This window comes from Acanthaster planci, linkage group LG02 (assembly GCF_054643075.1).
Source record: "Acanthaster planci isolate LZ-2023a linkage group LG02, COTS_SCS, whole genome shotgun sequence".
NCBI lineage: Eukaryota > Metazoa > Echinodermata > Asteroidea > Valvatida > Acanthasteridae > Acanthaster > Acanthaster planci.
Window position 1 is genome coordinate 34,267,200 of NC_141778.1, and position 16,322 is coordinate 34,283,521.

The window sequence follows — 16,322 nt, forward strand, 5'->3', positions numbered from 1 at the left end:
TCTTCAAAAGGGGTAACTCGACAGCCGCCATCTCTGGCATATTTTTACCTCAATATTCGCTCCATGACTGTTCCTTTAAAGAATACCCTGGTACCCAGACTGCTTGCGTCTCTGTCATAATATTCCAAGCAGGCTTGGAAACAACATGCTTAGAACCAGACTTACTTAATTCAATAGAAAAAGGGCGCCATTGTACGTACCGGACTGCGCTAAAAATATGGTCGAGATGTAAGGGGTGACGGTCTTTGTTTCCGTGCGTTTCCTGTTCAAACTGGAGGCTAAAAATGATCCCAAATCGGTGAAAGATCTCTCTAAATTCCAGCTGCTTGCCTTGGAAGGCATCAGGCATATGATGGAGAAGTCACCGGCCCTAGGATTCTGGGACAAGTCCAGCGAAGATCAACTCCGTGGTCGGTTTCCTGTTCACCGTGCGTGCCGTGATGGAGATACTGCGGCTTTGTCGGTACTGTTGGCGCACGGGGAGTATGACTTGTACACAGAAGATCATTTCTATGGTTGGACTCCAGCGCACTGGTCAGCATATTACGGCAAGGTACCTAGACACAGTAAAATGTGCAAACGTCGACTCATTTGTTGACTGATAATCTAGCCTTGCTTTGCTCTGGCCAGCTAGACAGTCATGACAGTAGTACACACTAGTCTGAGTAACTTGGAGTTAGACCCTACAAATTGCCTTTTTTAACATTTGAAAATGGTCAATATCAATCTCGTTTAGGCTTATTTCTCCTTGTAACAATACAGTAAATATCACAATTTTACAGTAATAAACTGATAAATGTGGATGGGGCGTCTAAAATTAAAAAGCAGACATGACAGAGCTTGTCTAGTATGCTAGTGACTAGTGGCCCCAGAAATTAAATTAGGCCTAAATAACAACTACAAACACACACACATGTATTCACACTTATACAAACATGTACATGTAAGCATAGCAGAGACTACAACTTCAAAGGGACAAAAACATAAACCAGTAAAACCTGTTAATGGGTGATAAGTTTACAGGTATATCCAGTAAGTGGTAAGTAATTTTTATATTTGGGTCATTCCATTAAGTTCGGGTACAGTTTGTGACGGCGTCCCTTGTTACATCGGTAACTTTTATTGCCCATTATTTTCACGTTAAAACTGATTAAGTCATTATTATTAGGCAAAGATGAAGCACACTACTACAAAAACCTTGCAAGATTTAGAACAATGTCAATTTAGAATCCACATGCAGGGAAAAAAGATGTTTATTTTCATTGATGTAACAGGGGACGCTGTCACAAACTGTTCCCGAACTTCGTAGAATGACCCATTTGTGTATGAAAGGATAGACTGCGAATATTTTGTAATGAGAGATCCTGTGAATTCCATAGTTCAGCATGTTCAGGTCCTTTATGCCTAACTGCACTAGCAGCAAGCTTAGTGCGTGAAGAAATGTAGTTGTAGTGTGAACATTATCTAGTAAATTAGTGATGAATATTTACGTTTTTGTGAACATTGAGCAGATAGATTTCAGGAGTTTGTAATTACATATATTAATGGTTATAATTAATATTATATTTGATGCATTAACGTACATGTAGCTACATGTAGTTAGAATAAGTAAACATCACCAATTTTTAACACTTTACATTTTAAAAAGAGAATTGCAATGCTCATAAACATTGCTGAATTAATTATTCGCAATACCCTTTTTTGAAGTTTTAGTACTCTATCAGGGCAGTTCCACAGTGGCCCCATTCAAATATTCATTGAGTAGGGTAATACTAATGTGTTACTTAAAGTCCTTAAAATATCAGATGGAAGAAAACTTACACCTTGTTCCAATGTTTCTTGATACAAAAGAACATCTGTATGTAATATGTATTCTCCAAGAAAGGTTATTATCGATGTAAAGTCCCAGGAATTTTACACAGTCAGTCTGGCTGATGGTCAGGTGAGGACAACAGGATATTCTGCAACTGGACCAGAATGAATTTGTTACAAGACTGCTGTTTGAATGTCATAAACATCTATCAGTCATGTCAGTGGCAATAGGCCTAAGGCCTAGGCCCCTACTGCAAAACCTGTTGAAGTTGAAACTTCTTACACATTAATACAACACTTTAGATCTGCTCAACATGGGGTAACCATTAATAGTCCAAGTAATAATTTGTTAAAGACTTTAAAGACTTGATTTACATGTAGCATAAGGCTCTGCTTTACCTATATTGACAGTTGGACTGTTTACAGTTGCTTGTTACTGCTGGAGTGAATTTTGACGTAGCAACACAGCGCTTCCATCAAACCCCAGCCCATGTTGCAGCATTTGGTAACCAACCTCACTGTCTAATGTGGCTCATCCAATCAGGAGCCAGCGTGAATGCTCAGGTACCAAGTCACCACAGCCTTGTTTTGCTTATATGTTTCATTTCTTGAGAGTATTATGAATTGTGCCTAAATGATGCTGTGGCCCTTGCAGTTCTTTTGATCACATTTGCACTCTTAGAAGTTGCCCCACCAGGGCAAATAATCACACAAAGTTCATTTGTACTACATACCTGCGGTCATATTTCTGGCGCAGGCAGTCTTTCTTTAAATGTTTGCTATTTTGAATTTACATCTTTGACTAGATGCAGTCTGTTTTTTTGTAAAAGCAACATGTCAAACACTTTACAGTAGAAGAGAAGTTGAAGATCTTGAAATTTGCTGACCAAGTTGAAAGCTTTAAATAACTTTGACTCAGTTTGAAAATGCCATTGCTGTTACGTGATAGTGATTATTTTTGACTTTTTGTCTTGACAGGACTACCTTGGAGAAACCCCAGTCCATAAATCAGCCAGAAGTGGTGGAATAGAATGCCTAGGGATCCTCAAAGCCAATGGTGCAATCTTCAGGTAACCTACTGATAAAATGATGTGTGACTCAAGCAAAATTACAAGGGTTTCCAAAATTGTTCAGAGGCAAACTTTAGAAGGCATTGGAAAAGCATCACTGTTGTGTATTTCATAGACCAAGACCAAACAAATAAATTGGAATAAATAATTTGTAACCTTTAACATTCAGGATAGCGAACAACAATGGCCACATGCCCAAGGATCTGGCGCTATCCTGCAGCAATGAGCCCTGTGCACTGTACATGCAACAGGTTGAGGATTCCCATCATGTTCCCAATGGCTTCTCTAGTCGTGACCTGGGCAGAAAGAGAGGTACAGACGACATTGTCAATGGTGATTTGAAGAAGGCGAGAACAGAAGATGGCGTGGAATCACTGCCTGCTTTCAATGGAAAACCCTCCAACGGAACAGAAAGTAAGATCCCTAGAATTTTTCTGCATGTTTGAGAATGTGGAAAACCCAGTAGATATTGTAAAAGAATTTTCTGTGTTTAAGTTATATCATTTTTGCAAAATGTATGCCAATTTACAACTTTCATTAAGAAAAATTGTATAATGTTAATTAAGAAATGGGTTCCAAAGTGGATCATAAGGTTATAATGTTTCTATTCCCAGTCCCCATGATGAAAGCAAGCAGGTCAGAAAGCAAGCAGGTCAGGGGGTTTCATGCTAAGTCTAGGCACACAACATAACCAGCAACTTGTTTTTAACCAATGAGTCGTGTACTCACCACAGGTCCGTGCTTCATGCATGATTGCATGTACCTCCTCACTTTGCATTCACAATGTACTACAAGTATAATGAAGTGTGAAAACTGCTTACGGGCAGATCCTTTTTTTATTACTACGTTGGCAAAACAATAGCTCCATTTTTGAAATCAAAGCCATGAGTGCCATGTAGTGCTTTACAGTACGTGTGTATGCATTTATTGGTGTGTGGATTTGTATGTGAAACTCATCTTTGTGTGATGTTACACTGCACAGGAAGACAACCTCGCACAGAACAATCCACCTACATGTACTTTACCCCAACTTTATCCCCTCCCCCAAGCTTGCCAGTGGACCTTGCTCCAAGAAATCCCCTCAAACCACAAATCAGAAACACCAGCTGCAACATCTGAAATGGATGTAGATGATAGTGTTCCCATAGCAACCAAAGAAGAAAATTGTGTCAAAATGACCGATCCTGCTGGTGAGGATGGCAGACAGAGTCCCACCAGATCACAGCCTGAAACCACCAGAAGAACTACAGCATCAAAGACATTGTCCTCAAGAGAGAATAGATGGAGATATTCGCTGTTCTTTTAGGGCTGTGACTGAAACCTAGTGCAATAAAATCAGAAACTGTGAACACAACAATAGAAATTAAATTGCATTTATGTGTGGCTTGTTAATTGTGGTAAAAATACCAGATATTGAAGATGTAAATAAAAAAAAAAGAAATGAAGAAATCTGGATTGTTAGCATATGTGTGCGATACTAAAGGTACCTATCATTATGAACTCCCTCTACAAGTACACATGGCCACACAGGTACATGTACGTGACAGAGATTGAGCCACAAATGGACTGTCGTTATGCTCCTGGTGCCCACACGAACTGTCTTCTGGTCGTACATATTCAAATGAAAATTTGGGGTGACAAGTAGTGATGAGCCTTCAGTGTCTGTAACAAACCAGTACACTTATTCAGAGTACTCCCTGACAGAATTTTGTCGCTAAAAAGAACCTATTGTCCACACACGTATGCATGCATATTGAGTCTACATGTAGTGTCCATGCTGCATGTTGCTAGTTAAGAGGAGGTCCAAAGTTGACCGCATAGTGCAGTTAGGATGACAATACTGTGGTCTTATGGATGGCACGTTCAATTCATATCAATAGTACCAACTCATTTTCTTCATGTACTAAAAAATGCCTGTGTTCACACAAAATTTCTTGTGCTCTAGGGCTCTTGATATTTCATACATTTGTTGAAATTGAAGATGAAATAGATGTGCAGGAGAGAGTCCTAGGCATGTAGGTACATGTATACACAGGCTGTTTAGGTTTGTTCCGTTCTGTAGCAGATGTAGTCACACTCAACATTTTCTTCCATGTTTCAAAATGTCTTTGACTTCAGACGTGGAAATGACCAATTGCAACGCCCAAGAAAACAGATCTGTTGGTCTGCAGTTTGCAGTGCATCCGGTCAAAAGTCAACTCAGTAGTCAAGTTGATGGTCAGGGGAGTGTCGTGGTTGGTCAGTCTCAGGATTATCTCATGCAGTGCTGTGTACCCAGGCAGCAAGTGACCAGAAAGTGTCGGGCACTCATGGGCCACTACCTGTGATAGTCCCAAAGCATTTCAGACATTTTATCTTGGAGGGATGGTGGTGGTTCTGCAGTGTCATGGTCGCAACGATGTGATAGGTGTGTCTTGTGGGTGAAGCGGTGCTTGGATCACTGTTTTTTTCTCACTGTTCTCTGGGTTCCTTAACTACTTAACTTGTTCTAACGTCATGAAAAAGGACTAGTTTCAGTGCTGTGGTCACTGTTGGTTCATGAAAAACAGTCTTGGACATTGTGTAACACATACAAATTTACATGCACATTCTTTTCCCACATCACTGCACATTTGACCCCATGTGCACTTTAACATGTATATGTATGTGTAAGCATGCATGTATGTACTGATTAAGTATTTACATGTTAGCTGGGCTTTCTATCAGTCCAAGGTACATTTAGTTTTAGATCAGATACATGCTGTGCATTACTTTTATGAACACAACATAGTTATGTAATTCAAAACAACAGTCAACATTAATTATTATGGACTGTCCTGATCTCCTTACAGATGCTCTGACTTCAAATGGGCTATCCATGCCTTCCATACATGTAGGTGACCCCACTTCTCCTCCTAAGTGCAGTATTGGAATCCAGGCCATGCCCAGTCCCTGCATGCACCTGCCCCACCCACAAGACACTGGCCCTGAGAGACTGCAGTCCAGTGAACTCGTCTCTCTCTACACTGAAGTTGATCTGGGTATCGATGAATCCCAGTGCGATTTGCAACACAATTCCCACATGGCAATGCAAACAGAACATCACCTGGGGAATGGTGTTACAGAAACCATGGACATTAATAACCATCAAAGTGGCTTTCAAAATGGAGCTGTCCCAGTGTCTGTATCGGCAAGTGCAATGGAACACGAAGCTGCTGTGGCAATGACGCTAGGGTATGACTCAATGTATGACTCCATCTACAACTCAGTTGGTTATTGTCACTTCTTTTGATCAAGGACATGCCTTTTCCACTCCTCCGTCAAGTTACCAGAGCATCGACCTATAGCGAATGTAATAGTTGCTACGGCAACCAGGTTACCGGGAAACCAAAATGAAACATTGGTATATTAAATAGTTCCTAACATCAGCTCATTTAGATTGGTCAGTCCTAAGTTTTCCAGACATCTACCCTCCCCAAAGAAATTTTAATGGAAAACAATACATGCTATTACACTGGGAAAATTATGATCATCTTTTTATCTGAAAGACAAAGACCTTTTTTTAACAGAATTACATGTACATGTAAACGGTTGCAATGTTGGAAAAAGCATATGGTTTCTTGTGAATGAGTTCACATATCAGGTGCATTGTAGGTACTGTGCATGCCACTTGTTACCAAACAGTAGCTATTGAACTTCAGCAGCACCTACATGTACCAAATTGCGCAGTTACAATTACCAATTTATGCAGTGCATCTTTATGTACTGCATTTGAACAATTGTCTGCATAATTTTGAAGCCTGAAATTTAGTTGATTTTTGTTTTACGGACCCTTCTTTTCCACCCTAACCCCTATCCCAGAATGCCCTATGGATGTGTTTTGTGTATCCACAATGCCTTCTCCCTGACTGTGTACTTTTTCTTATAGATCATGTACTTATTATCATGGTGTAAAGCAAACTCCTTACAGCTATTTATAAAGTAAACTATAAAGAGTTTAGATATATGCTATAGAAGATACCATGATGTTTTATTTTGAGCTTAGTGTGAATTGCTCGATGTTTTGTCTTTTGAAAATACTTCAGACCGCATTCATTTTGCACGTGGTTATTTGCTGAAATGTCATTGGGCCATAGTAATTCAGTGTAATTGGCTTGAAATAGAAAACAGCCAGATTTTGTTGGTTTGAAATGCATGGGTGGACATTACTGGTTACCACAATCAGAACATATCAGACCAGGAGAGTATTTTTTTATGTAATAATGCATATTTGTCAATAACTGTTGCTTATTCCATAATTGTGTGAAGGTGTAGAATACATTTGTTTTGCTGAATTGAAATGCGAGAGATGTTGCTGTGTTGAGGTTTTAACTTTATACGAATATCTTTTTAATCCTTCAAAAATTTGTGTGTATATTTTAGTCAACTGCTGGTAGTTCAGGGTTTTTTTGCAATAGACTGATCAGCATGTAAATAGTTAAGGGTGATGACATTGCATTTATCAGTTGAAATAAATTGAGTAGTTCTGGAAGAGATATTAGCTGGAGTTTTTGGCCTTATGGTGCTTTGACCAAGTATGCAGTATTTGTAGTTCACAGCTAATGTATATTTCAAATTGACAGGTTTATTTGGTGCATATGTATGAAATATATGTACATGTACGAGCAACACACTTCTAAGCAGGTGCATGTAACATGTACTCTGTATGGGTTTAAATTTACAGGTTTATAAGTTGGCAGTTTTTATAAAGCTCTAACATACATGTACCTCACACTAGAGTATATTTCTATGTGAATACATTCAATAGTTGAAATTTCCAGCTTTTCGTTATTTTCATTGTAAAAAAATTCATGTACATGTATGTAATGATGTTCTTAACACTGTAACATGTGGAGCTGTCCTTATCATATCAAGCTGTGTTCTAGAACAGCTTCTGTTTTAATTTTAGACCAATTTCTGCTGTGTTTTGCTTGTTTGGTTAAAAAAAGCCATGCAGTGTCTAGACTAGCTAAACCCCCAATAGAGGAAAGGTAGTGCTTTCTAGTCTGAGGCCATTAAAAAAGAATATTCCAGTTTGCAAACTGATACTTTCCTCTCAAAATTGTGGATCAGTCTTTATTGTGCATGGTTCTCAAAATTACTTCTTCAAGTTTAAAATATACTACCTTAACATGTCGAGTTTTTTTTAATGGCCTTTTGTAAAGAAATGTTACGTTGGTTTTGTGCGTGTTTTTGGTACTTGTACATAGTTGTAATTGTTGAAGTTATGTTCTGGAAACAGGCATATTCTGTGACTTTGAGATGATTGATAATCAACATTCATCTTGGAGTCCACAGCCTTGCAGGCCTACCGTCCCCCGATACATCGATGGCAAACCACAGCAACTAAGACCTGGCTTGGTTCTGTGTATTACACAGGCCAGCCCTTGACTCTCAGGCTTACTAATTCATGCACCATGTTGTGTTGTGTTTGACCAACAGCATAGTTCCTGGTGTGGTTTATTGTAGAATCGTGACACTTTGTGTTCTGTGAAATTATTTTCAAACCATATGAAATCATTTTGTTATTCCAGGAAGAAAGCACATGCTTGGGCTTGTCTAATGACATGGTGTGTGCAAGTCAGAATGCTGACTCTTCTCTTTGGACCTCTCAAAAGAACATCCACTTTTAAAGAAGAATAATTCCAATTTTACTTCAATTTCAAATGAAACTATCAAAGTAACTATGAATCTCAGTTTGCTTTAAAAGATCAAGTCATGAAGTCTACTAATACATGTATGCTGTTGTACAGATGCAATAATTTCATGAGTCCTCTTGAGGGCATCTGGATGGTTGGTGAGTTCCTAAGAGATCAAATTTTTTGATACCGTCCTGCCATCGATGAAGAAATTGACAATCAGAATGTGCATTGATGTGGCTCTTGGTTTACCCAGAAGTTAAAGATGTGTGTTAGCTATGGACTTCGCAGTTTGAGCCACTCAACTTTAACCAATAGGTGGTCATGCCTTTGGACTTTTGCCAATGGTTAAAATGCACAGATAGCCGTCCCTAACACATGCATTGTTGTACATTTTGCTTGCTTTACTGTAAATGCTTGCTTGCTTTAATGTCCATCTGTTAAGATGCAAGTTGTTTTGCTGTCTTTCTTGCTTGGACAATCTTTTCTTGTGTATTGTCAGTCAACTCTTAAAAGGTTGTTACCTTGGTGATATGGTGAAATCCTTGATGTATAACATTTTTTAATTTTCATTAGAATTTCATCATATTCTGTTTGCAGAAATTACGGAAATCTTTTTTTTTTTATTTATTTTTTTGCTATATGCATTGTAATTAGTATTACATGCTCGTTTACAATGTATAATAACATTTTGAGTTTATGTCTGTGTATTGAAATCACATTTTGCCATTAACAGGTGAAAAGTGAGCAGTTTACACATATAGGATTAAAGTAGGACAAGTGATAAAGTATGCCTCATGTTGCAGTGTTCACACTTATTAGGGTGTTTTATGTACATAACCTTGTGGCTCTTTACTTTGTTGTGATATGGTTCTTAAGCTTATTTTCTCCATTGTGATGAATTGAAAATCAAAGGTTATTGATGTTGGCCACATGTGGATCGTTTTAGTTAAGGTCACTCTTGGTAATATATAAAAAACTCAGAGGATATAACCTTTTCATATGTAGTTTTTAGTCACATTCCTCGAAAGCAAACTGCTGATCACTATGAGCACAGTTCTCAAGCACCAGCCTTTCCAAGATTGCTATCGTGTGTCTTCATTATATATATATACACGTGTAAGCTTAGCAACAATTTAATAGAGTTTGTGTATCTTGTTTTTATCTGTACAGAGAATACATTCCCAGTTTGTTTCAATAAATGTTTTGTAGTTTTTTAAGTCGGGCTGTCAGTTATGTTACAACTGGGTTAGATGTAAAATTCAGTTGTCAGATGTGAAATCTGTGTGTTCAATAGAATAAATACAAATCGGTTCCAGTGCACAAAACAAGTACAAATGTGATATCTTGTAGAAATTTGCACTTCATTTTGTGACACAGGAAATCATGCATTATTTCACAACGGGGGACATTAAGTGCACATGTTGACCAATCTACAAAATCAGTAGATCTTGATTGATAAACTTTCCTTGTGAGTAGTGTTCCTGGAACTAGCCAGATAGTGTTCCTAGAACTAGCCAGATAGATCTTTTAATTACTAAATACGGTAAGATTCATTGTTATTTTATGTAAAAGCAAAAGACCAATCATCTTTGAAATAAAATGAGACACAAACAAACGAGTGTTTCAGTCTGTTTACTTATTTTATCCCTTAATGCAGCTTACCTAAACCATTTTTACTTTGTGTTTTCAAATAATATAGACTTGTCTTGCATCACACTGATAAATACCAACAAGAAATGCTTACATTCTTGATAGTCACAAATCTCTCATACACCCTTTTTCTACAGTCTATTCTTTACAGCTTTGCTGATCTGGCTGAATCGTTTGTGCTTCAAACTGTGTTACAATCTACCGATGTTTACACCGAACAATTTTTAATCATCTACACAGTGTAATGCAGATGTATTGGATAAGTGTACACCATCCTTAAACACTCGATTACAGGTACTACATAGAAAATTTTTTTTTTCTTTATTTAGAGTGTTTCCTTCCAGTACAATCCAATGGCTGTTAACCATTGAAATGAAGGGCAGTGCTCATGAGTTTACTACCTTGGGAATGGATGGTTTTTGTTTGGTACAATGGTGAGATTTATCCATCACCTCTTTGATGATAGTAGCACTATTTTACAGCAAAATTTTCAAATGCCCTTTTTAGTAATGCCAGCAGTAATGACAAAGAGGGAACACCTTATGAGCTGGATGTGTGAATGATGGATGGCACTCTTTGCTCCGCATAAGAACAAGTAAAGGGCACGCTATGTGAGTGTGTGATACATATACATGTAAGCATAGTAACTTCAGTGAGCACACAAAAAAGAACCCTCTTCACATGAGGCAATGTGCTGAATTCTCATACAGAGTAACATTAATGATGCTTTAGTAACAAAAGAGCCATCTATTTGTAATTCTGGCTGCAGGTGTCCCAGTCAATGGTGTTCATGTATGACCCCAAAAGGTTTGTGCATGGCATGCTTAATTTTTCGTCCTTTTACATTATGTTTTGTTCTTAAACTGGGAATGGCACTGAGCTAGTGTGTTCCCTTGATAGCATCACAGGAATGCATTCCACAGTGCCCCCTCATCCTAATATCCAGTCAGCAATATATAGTGAACTTTGTTCATATATCAAGCTTCATGGAAAGTTGCCTCAAAACTTCTTCCTAATGCGATACCATGTTATACAGTTGGGGGGAAAATGTGCAATCACAATAACTTACATGTACAGTCGAACCTCGTTAATAAGAGCACTGTTAATACAAGATTCTGCTTATAACAAGGAAATTGTTACGTCCCAATCTTTTGTTTTTCATTATTTTTATTCGTAATAATACAAGGTTTCTATTACAACAAGGTAATTTGCCAAGTCTGAAAAGCCTCTTATTAACCAAGTTTGAATGTACATGTACTATTTCTACACATTCAACATCAATTTCTAAGAAACAGTCAAACCCAATCCTGACCAGTTTCTGTGATGAATGTAAAATGCTTGTGGCATATTTCAATTCTGGAAGTATTTACTTGCTACCATATTTATTAAGGTAATCAGGTCGCAATTGGTTTTCAGTATTTGTGTCAGTAACTTACAATTGACTTCAGATATATACATGTAACTTACACTCGAACTGATGCTCATATACATGCATCCACTGATTATTAATCTGTAATCCAGGTATAACGTGTGGGAGTGATTACTTGCGGGAGTGGAAATGATTGTGTATGGAGTTGGTACGTTAACTGATTTCTGCATATCCCCAAGTAGACAAATTTACTTCTTCTTAACATTCCAAATATGCTCCAATTATTAAATATATAGTCATGCATTCATTATGTGCAAAAGAGGAAATACCTGAAAATTATCCATGTACCCGTTTTAATGCGTGTTCTTCAGTTTGTCCCATTCCCCTTTCTGCTATGTGTTTAACTCCACAAAACTCCTCATTCCAATAAAACCCTTCACCAAACTCTGTAACTTGGACAAATTTTTAACAACAGTTTTCTAAAGTTCCACCCTACTACACGTAAAATTAATTGTAGTGCTCTAACAGTCTCCACACATGAACACTTGCATATTTTAATGACATTAATTGAATAGCCTAATTGTCCATATACTTGTGGTTTTCCTAATCACCTTTTAAAACTTTTTCTGTCTACCGGTACATATATGTAGAATACATTTACATAAACACATACACTTCAAAACTATTGCTTTTTTTTTCTCTGAATGTTATGTTTTATATTCCTTTTTATTTTATGTCTAAAACTGAAGTATTTCAATATCAGCTTAAAGGTAATGTATGCCTCCAAAAAGTGGTTCTTTTGTCTAAAAGATAACACCACCAAGTACATATTTACATCATGAGACAACACGTTTTTACTCACGAAAATGTTGCCAATGTTGACTGCTGTTGCATACTCAGCAACAACATTTTTAAATTCATGTATTCTCAATGCTCGCAGTAATGGAGCACATAGACCTTACTGATGGCAAGATCAGCTCTATTTTTCTAGCCTTGGGACCTTTTGAAATATATCAAGATATGACATGTAATTTCTTCAGAATGGAAGTACATGTACATGTACCTTTGCAAAGAAGAAATAGGAGTTTTTCCATTACATTGAGAAATAAAACTTTTTGCCTAACCATTGGACAATTCTTACAGTTTGTCAAGTACAAATAGAAAGAAACAGTTTTATTTTGATTGCACAGAACTTGATCAAAGAGTGTTTTCAACTATAGTTGCTTGAAAACTTCTGGTCTGTGCTTGACAAATTTGTTTTAGCTGCTAGCATGCTCTGTCTTGCATACTGCTCAGCTCCATGAAATTGAGGTCAGCACTGATGTTTGTTGTGTGATGCTTTGTGATGGTTAAAAACAGTTTACAACTGATAACAGTTGTGAAATATGACCATATAACAATGGAATTCCAAAAGTTCCTTTTCCAGACTTTCTGAGTGTTCTCCCAGGTAAACTGAATTCTATTTTGGATTAATTTTGACGGTTATTTGCTATGATTGCCAGGATAAAAAGTAAGTGTGAAGAGGAATTGTCTGTTTTGTCCCTGCTTTATACTCTCTGCTGTTATGAATTGTTAAATAATATGCTGTACAGCAAAAAAACGTAAAAGATAACTGGCAAAGTATACATGTATTTCTAAGATGCTAATACTGATAAATTAAGCTAGTACATGTAGATGTTGCATGATAAATGATAAAATTAAAACCACCATTGACATCTTTGAGTCAACTGAATTGGAAACACAATAAAACATGCTAATATGCACTTATGCACATGCTTTCAACATAACAGCCTGGCTTATTTACAGCTTATGACCATTCCAGGAATATTCACATACAATGTGGAATAGCGCCCTCTGTGGGTCAGGCCAGTCGGACGTGGATCCCATGTGAAATTTTATACAGCCTGTCCTGGTTTGTTCCCATTCATACTAGTAGCCATCTTGCACTGGGTCATGGGTACATCGACTTGGCTGTTCTCTGGGCTGTGGTCGTGGGCCAGGTCCCATTCCTTGGTTGGGCGGATGACGTTGCGCAGCTTCTGCAAACCAAACAAGACAGGATTCCAGCACGAGTGACAAGAACCGCTAAATCACAGTGACCCAAAACTCAAGCCGACAAGAATGGGCGAACTGTAAAAATCCATAATGTTGAAAATAACTTTTTGCTGTATTTGCTGTATTGTGGCACAGTACCACAGATGTTCAAAAATATTGCCATGGTACAGGTAACAAGCAAATGAAGATTTTTACATCACAGGTCTGTTTTACCCCAAGTGTAGGGTAAGAAGGACTCTTTTTATGGGGTAATGACCCCATAATGTTCTACACAATTTTCTCTTCTTTACTGAAAGAAAGAAGTGTAAAACTGTTAGCATATCACACATTTTGTGTGCCAAAATACATGTATATAATATTTAACATTCAATGAACCATGATATGCATGCAATTACTGAAAGTAAGAAGTGTTAGTTTTGTAACCAACACATTATTTATCATTAAAATTCTAAAGACAATTGTTTTTGTAATTTTTACTGGGGTCATAGCAGGTGGATCAATGTAGGGACACGAGCTCTCAACAGTTTTTAAATGATGAAATAAAAACCTTCAACCTATTTCTTTTTTTTTCTACCTACTTGCTTGTACACACTATCTGCCATAGGAAACAGGGTTGATGTTTCCCCACCACAGTGTGTTCCATTTTAGCCCATTAGTTTCTCAATTACAACACTACTGTTTTTGCAGGTCCTATAATAGGGTGGGGCTTAATGGATTGGCCTATTCATGGATGATGCTTGATGGTCTCCTAACTGCTCTCCCCTCCCATTTTGAAAACTAAAGGACAAACACTTCACTTCAATTTTACCCTCCTGTAAAAACACGATAAAATGACCTAGAACATACAGCATATTTCCCCTTACTTGACATTTTCACAGGATGCCTAGAGATTACCAGTGTGCCACTTTTAGGATATCAGTGGGTCCTGCTTTACCCAAGGCTCCATCTCAACCCCCCCCCAATTTTGTTGTTTTTCCCTTATAATTTGTTTAGATTTGAAAGAGCTAGGATGTCCAAATGACATCTGGACAGCCCCCATGCTGTAAAATGAAATGTAGAACGTACCTCTAAAATGGTGTTACCCTCGGATCGAAGGAAGTTTACCACCATGAAGATGGGGATCATCAATGGGGCAATTAATGCCATGACCCAGCCTAAAGCTTCACTCCAAGGTGGGTAGTAGGAGTCACCGTAGTACACTGGCACGTACTGGTAGATACCAAATCCTATGATGAACTGCATGAAAACATATTATACATAATCAAATATAGTGACTGCAATAAGTTGATTGCTCAAAACTTGATCAAAGAGTGTCTTCAACCATAGTTGCTTGATAATTGCTTGTAGTCTTTCCTTGGCAAATTTGTTGCATTTATTCACATGCTGTCTTACATTATGCTCAGTTCTGTGAAATTGAGCTAAGCGTTGATATTTCACAACACGATTGAAATAATGTCTGGTGCTCATCTATGTTCAAACTTCCGCCTGATCTTGTCTTGTCAGTTATCTTTAAAACTATAATCTTACAATGTGTTTGACTATAGTTCACCACCTCCAATGTGAGTGTCTGATCCATACTGAAAATACATGTACATGTACCCTCTTTAGATTCTGCCTGCCTTGGCAAGCCAACAATTATTTGAAAGGAATTTCCCATCATAGAAATTAGGAAAGCACATAATTTATAAGGAGATGACAAATGAAAATATGCGACGTTTTCAGAAATAACCCCTGAAATTTCAAACACTTTTGTCCGTGAAACTGTTCACTGACACTGATCTGTGTTGAGTGATATTGTGGACTCAAAGGAACCAGGAGATAGAAATATTTTTATAAATTTTACTCAAAACCCTTGAAATTGTATCTTTGGATTTCAATTAACCTCATTTTAAATGTTTGTTTTGCAATCTTAACCCACATTTTTATACTTTTTTTGGTTTTTATGCCAATGTATATTGGCATATTCATGAGCAGAACTACGATGTCATCCAAGGCACTGAATCTCAATGTTGCACTGATTTGTGCACAGAAAATTTCCAAATTTTTTTAACCACTGCTATGGCAAATTTCATTTTCTTTGGCAATTTATTGCTGGGTAAGTATATGGCAATAATCCAGATAGCAAATTTGGGGTTCACAATTTGAACATGAAAACATGCAACCTGAACCTGGTCTTCCTGGATTTACATCAAAGCAAAAGCACCCTCACTTGTCCAGAAATGCTTGGTCAATTTTTAATGTTTGCACCGTTCAGTTCACGTAACTCAAAAAAGATGTCAAACAGTCTTCATGCATGGAAGAAGAGTACAGAGACACACAAAAAGTGATTCTAAGAAAAATTCATATCCTGGATCCTTTAAGTATGTTGATCACTGATGGACATATCTTGAGTATTTTGACCACCTGTTGTGTTAAACGGTTTGTCACGGCACAGACATGATGTGCATTGCCAAAATTGCTGTGAAGCTGACATCATGGTCATTTTTCCTTCCCCAATTTTCCCGCTTACAAGGATTACTGCTGGTGTCACAAAAAGCCAGCAGATGCAGTACCACCACCATACCACCGTCTCATATCCTAGCATCTTCTTGATGTCTGAGATGAACCGCCGGAAACCTACAATGTAACCAACCAGAGAAGAGGCAAGTTACCACCACAGCAAGGCAATCAGCTGTGCATGGCTTTAGCATAACACAATCACACATT

The 16,322-nt window shown here is 37.7% G+C and overlaps 2 protein-coding genes across 8 annotated transcripts in view; one reads left to right on the forward strand and one right to left on the reverse strand.

The window, feature by feature from the left end:
• The first annotated feature begins 173 nt into the window (after positions 1-173).
• Positions 174-10,157, forward strand: LOC110983733 (ankyrin repeat domain-containing protein 10-like). 4 transcript variants are annotated; one of them, XM_022243236.2, is made up of 5 exons: positions 174-553; positions 2,239-2,376; positions 2,791-2,882; positions 3,052-3,296; positions 5,714-10,157. In XM_022243236.2, exons 1-5 carry the CDS (start codon positions 350-352, stop codon positions 6,151-6,153), a joined length of 1,119 nt encoding a protein of 372 aa, XP_022098928.1. In that variant the 5' UTR covers positions 174-349; the 3' UTR covers positions 6,154-10,157. The 4 variants fall into 4 exon arrangements, with proteins under 4 accessions (XP_022098928.1, XP_022098929.1, XP_022098930.1 ...); XM_022243237.2 differs by lacking the exon at positions 5,714-10,157 and adding an exon at positions 3,932-5,143 and having other exon boundaries at positions 2,224-2,376; XM_022243238.2 differs by having other exon boundaries at positions 175-553; positions 2,224-2,376; positions 5,001-5,857.
• A 6-nt stretch (positions 10,158-10,163) lies between these two features.
• Positions 10,164-16,322, reverse strand: part of LOC110983730 (sodium- and chloride-dependent glycine transporter 1-like) — a 39,362-nt gene continuing 33,203 nt past the window's right edge. For all 4 annotated transcript variants that reach the window (XM_022243228.2, XM_022243227.2, XM_022243225.2 and 1 more), the window contains exons 13-15: positions 16,126-16,232; positions 14,682-14,852; positions 10,164-13,600 (exon numbers count right to left, since the gene is read on the reverse strand). In XM_022243228.2, the coding sequence (XP_022098920.1) occupies positions 13,457-13,600; positions 14,682-14,852; positions 16,126-16,232 (422 nt within the window). In that variant the 3' untranslated portion in view covers positions 10,164-13,456. The remainder of the gene's footprint in view (positions 13,601-14,681; positions 14,853-16,125; positions 16,233-16,322) is intronic.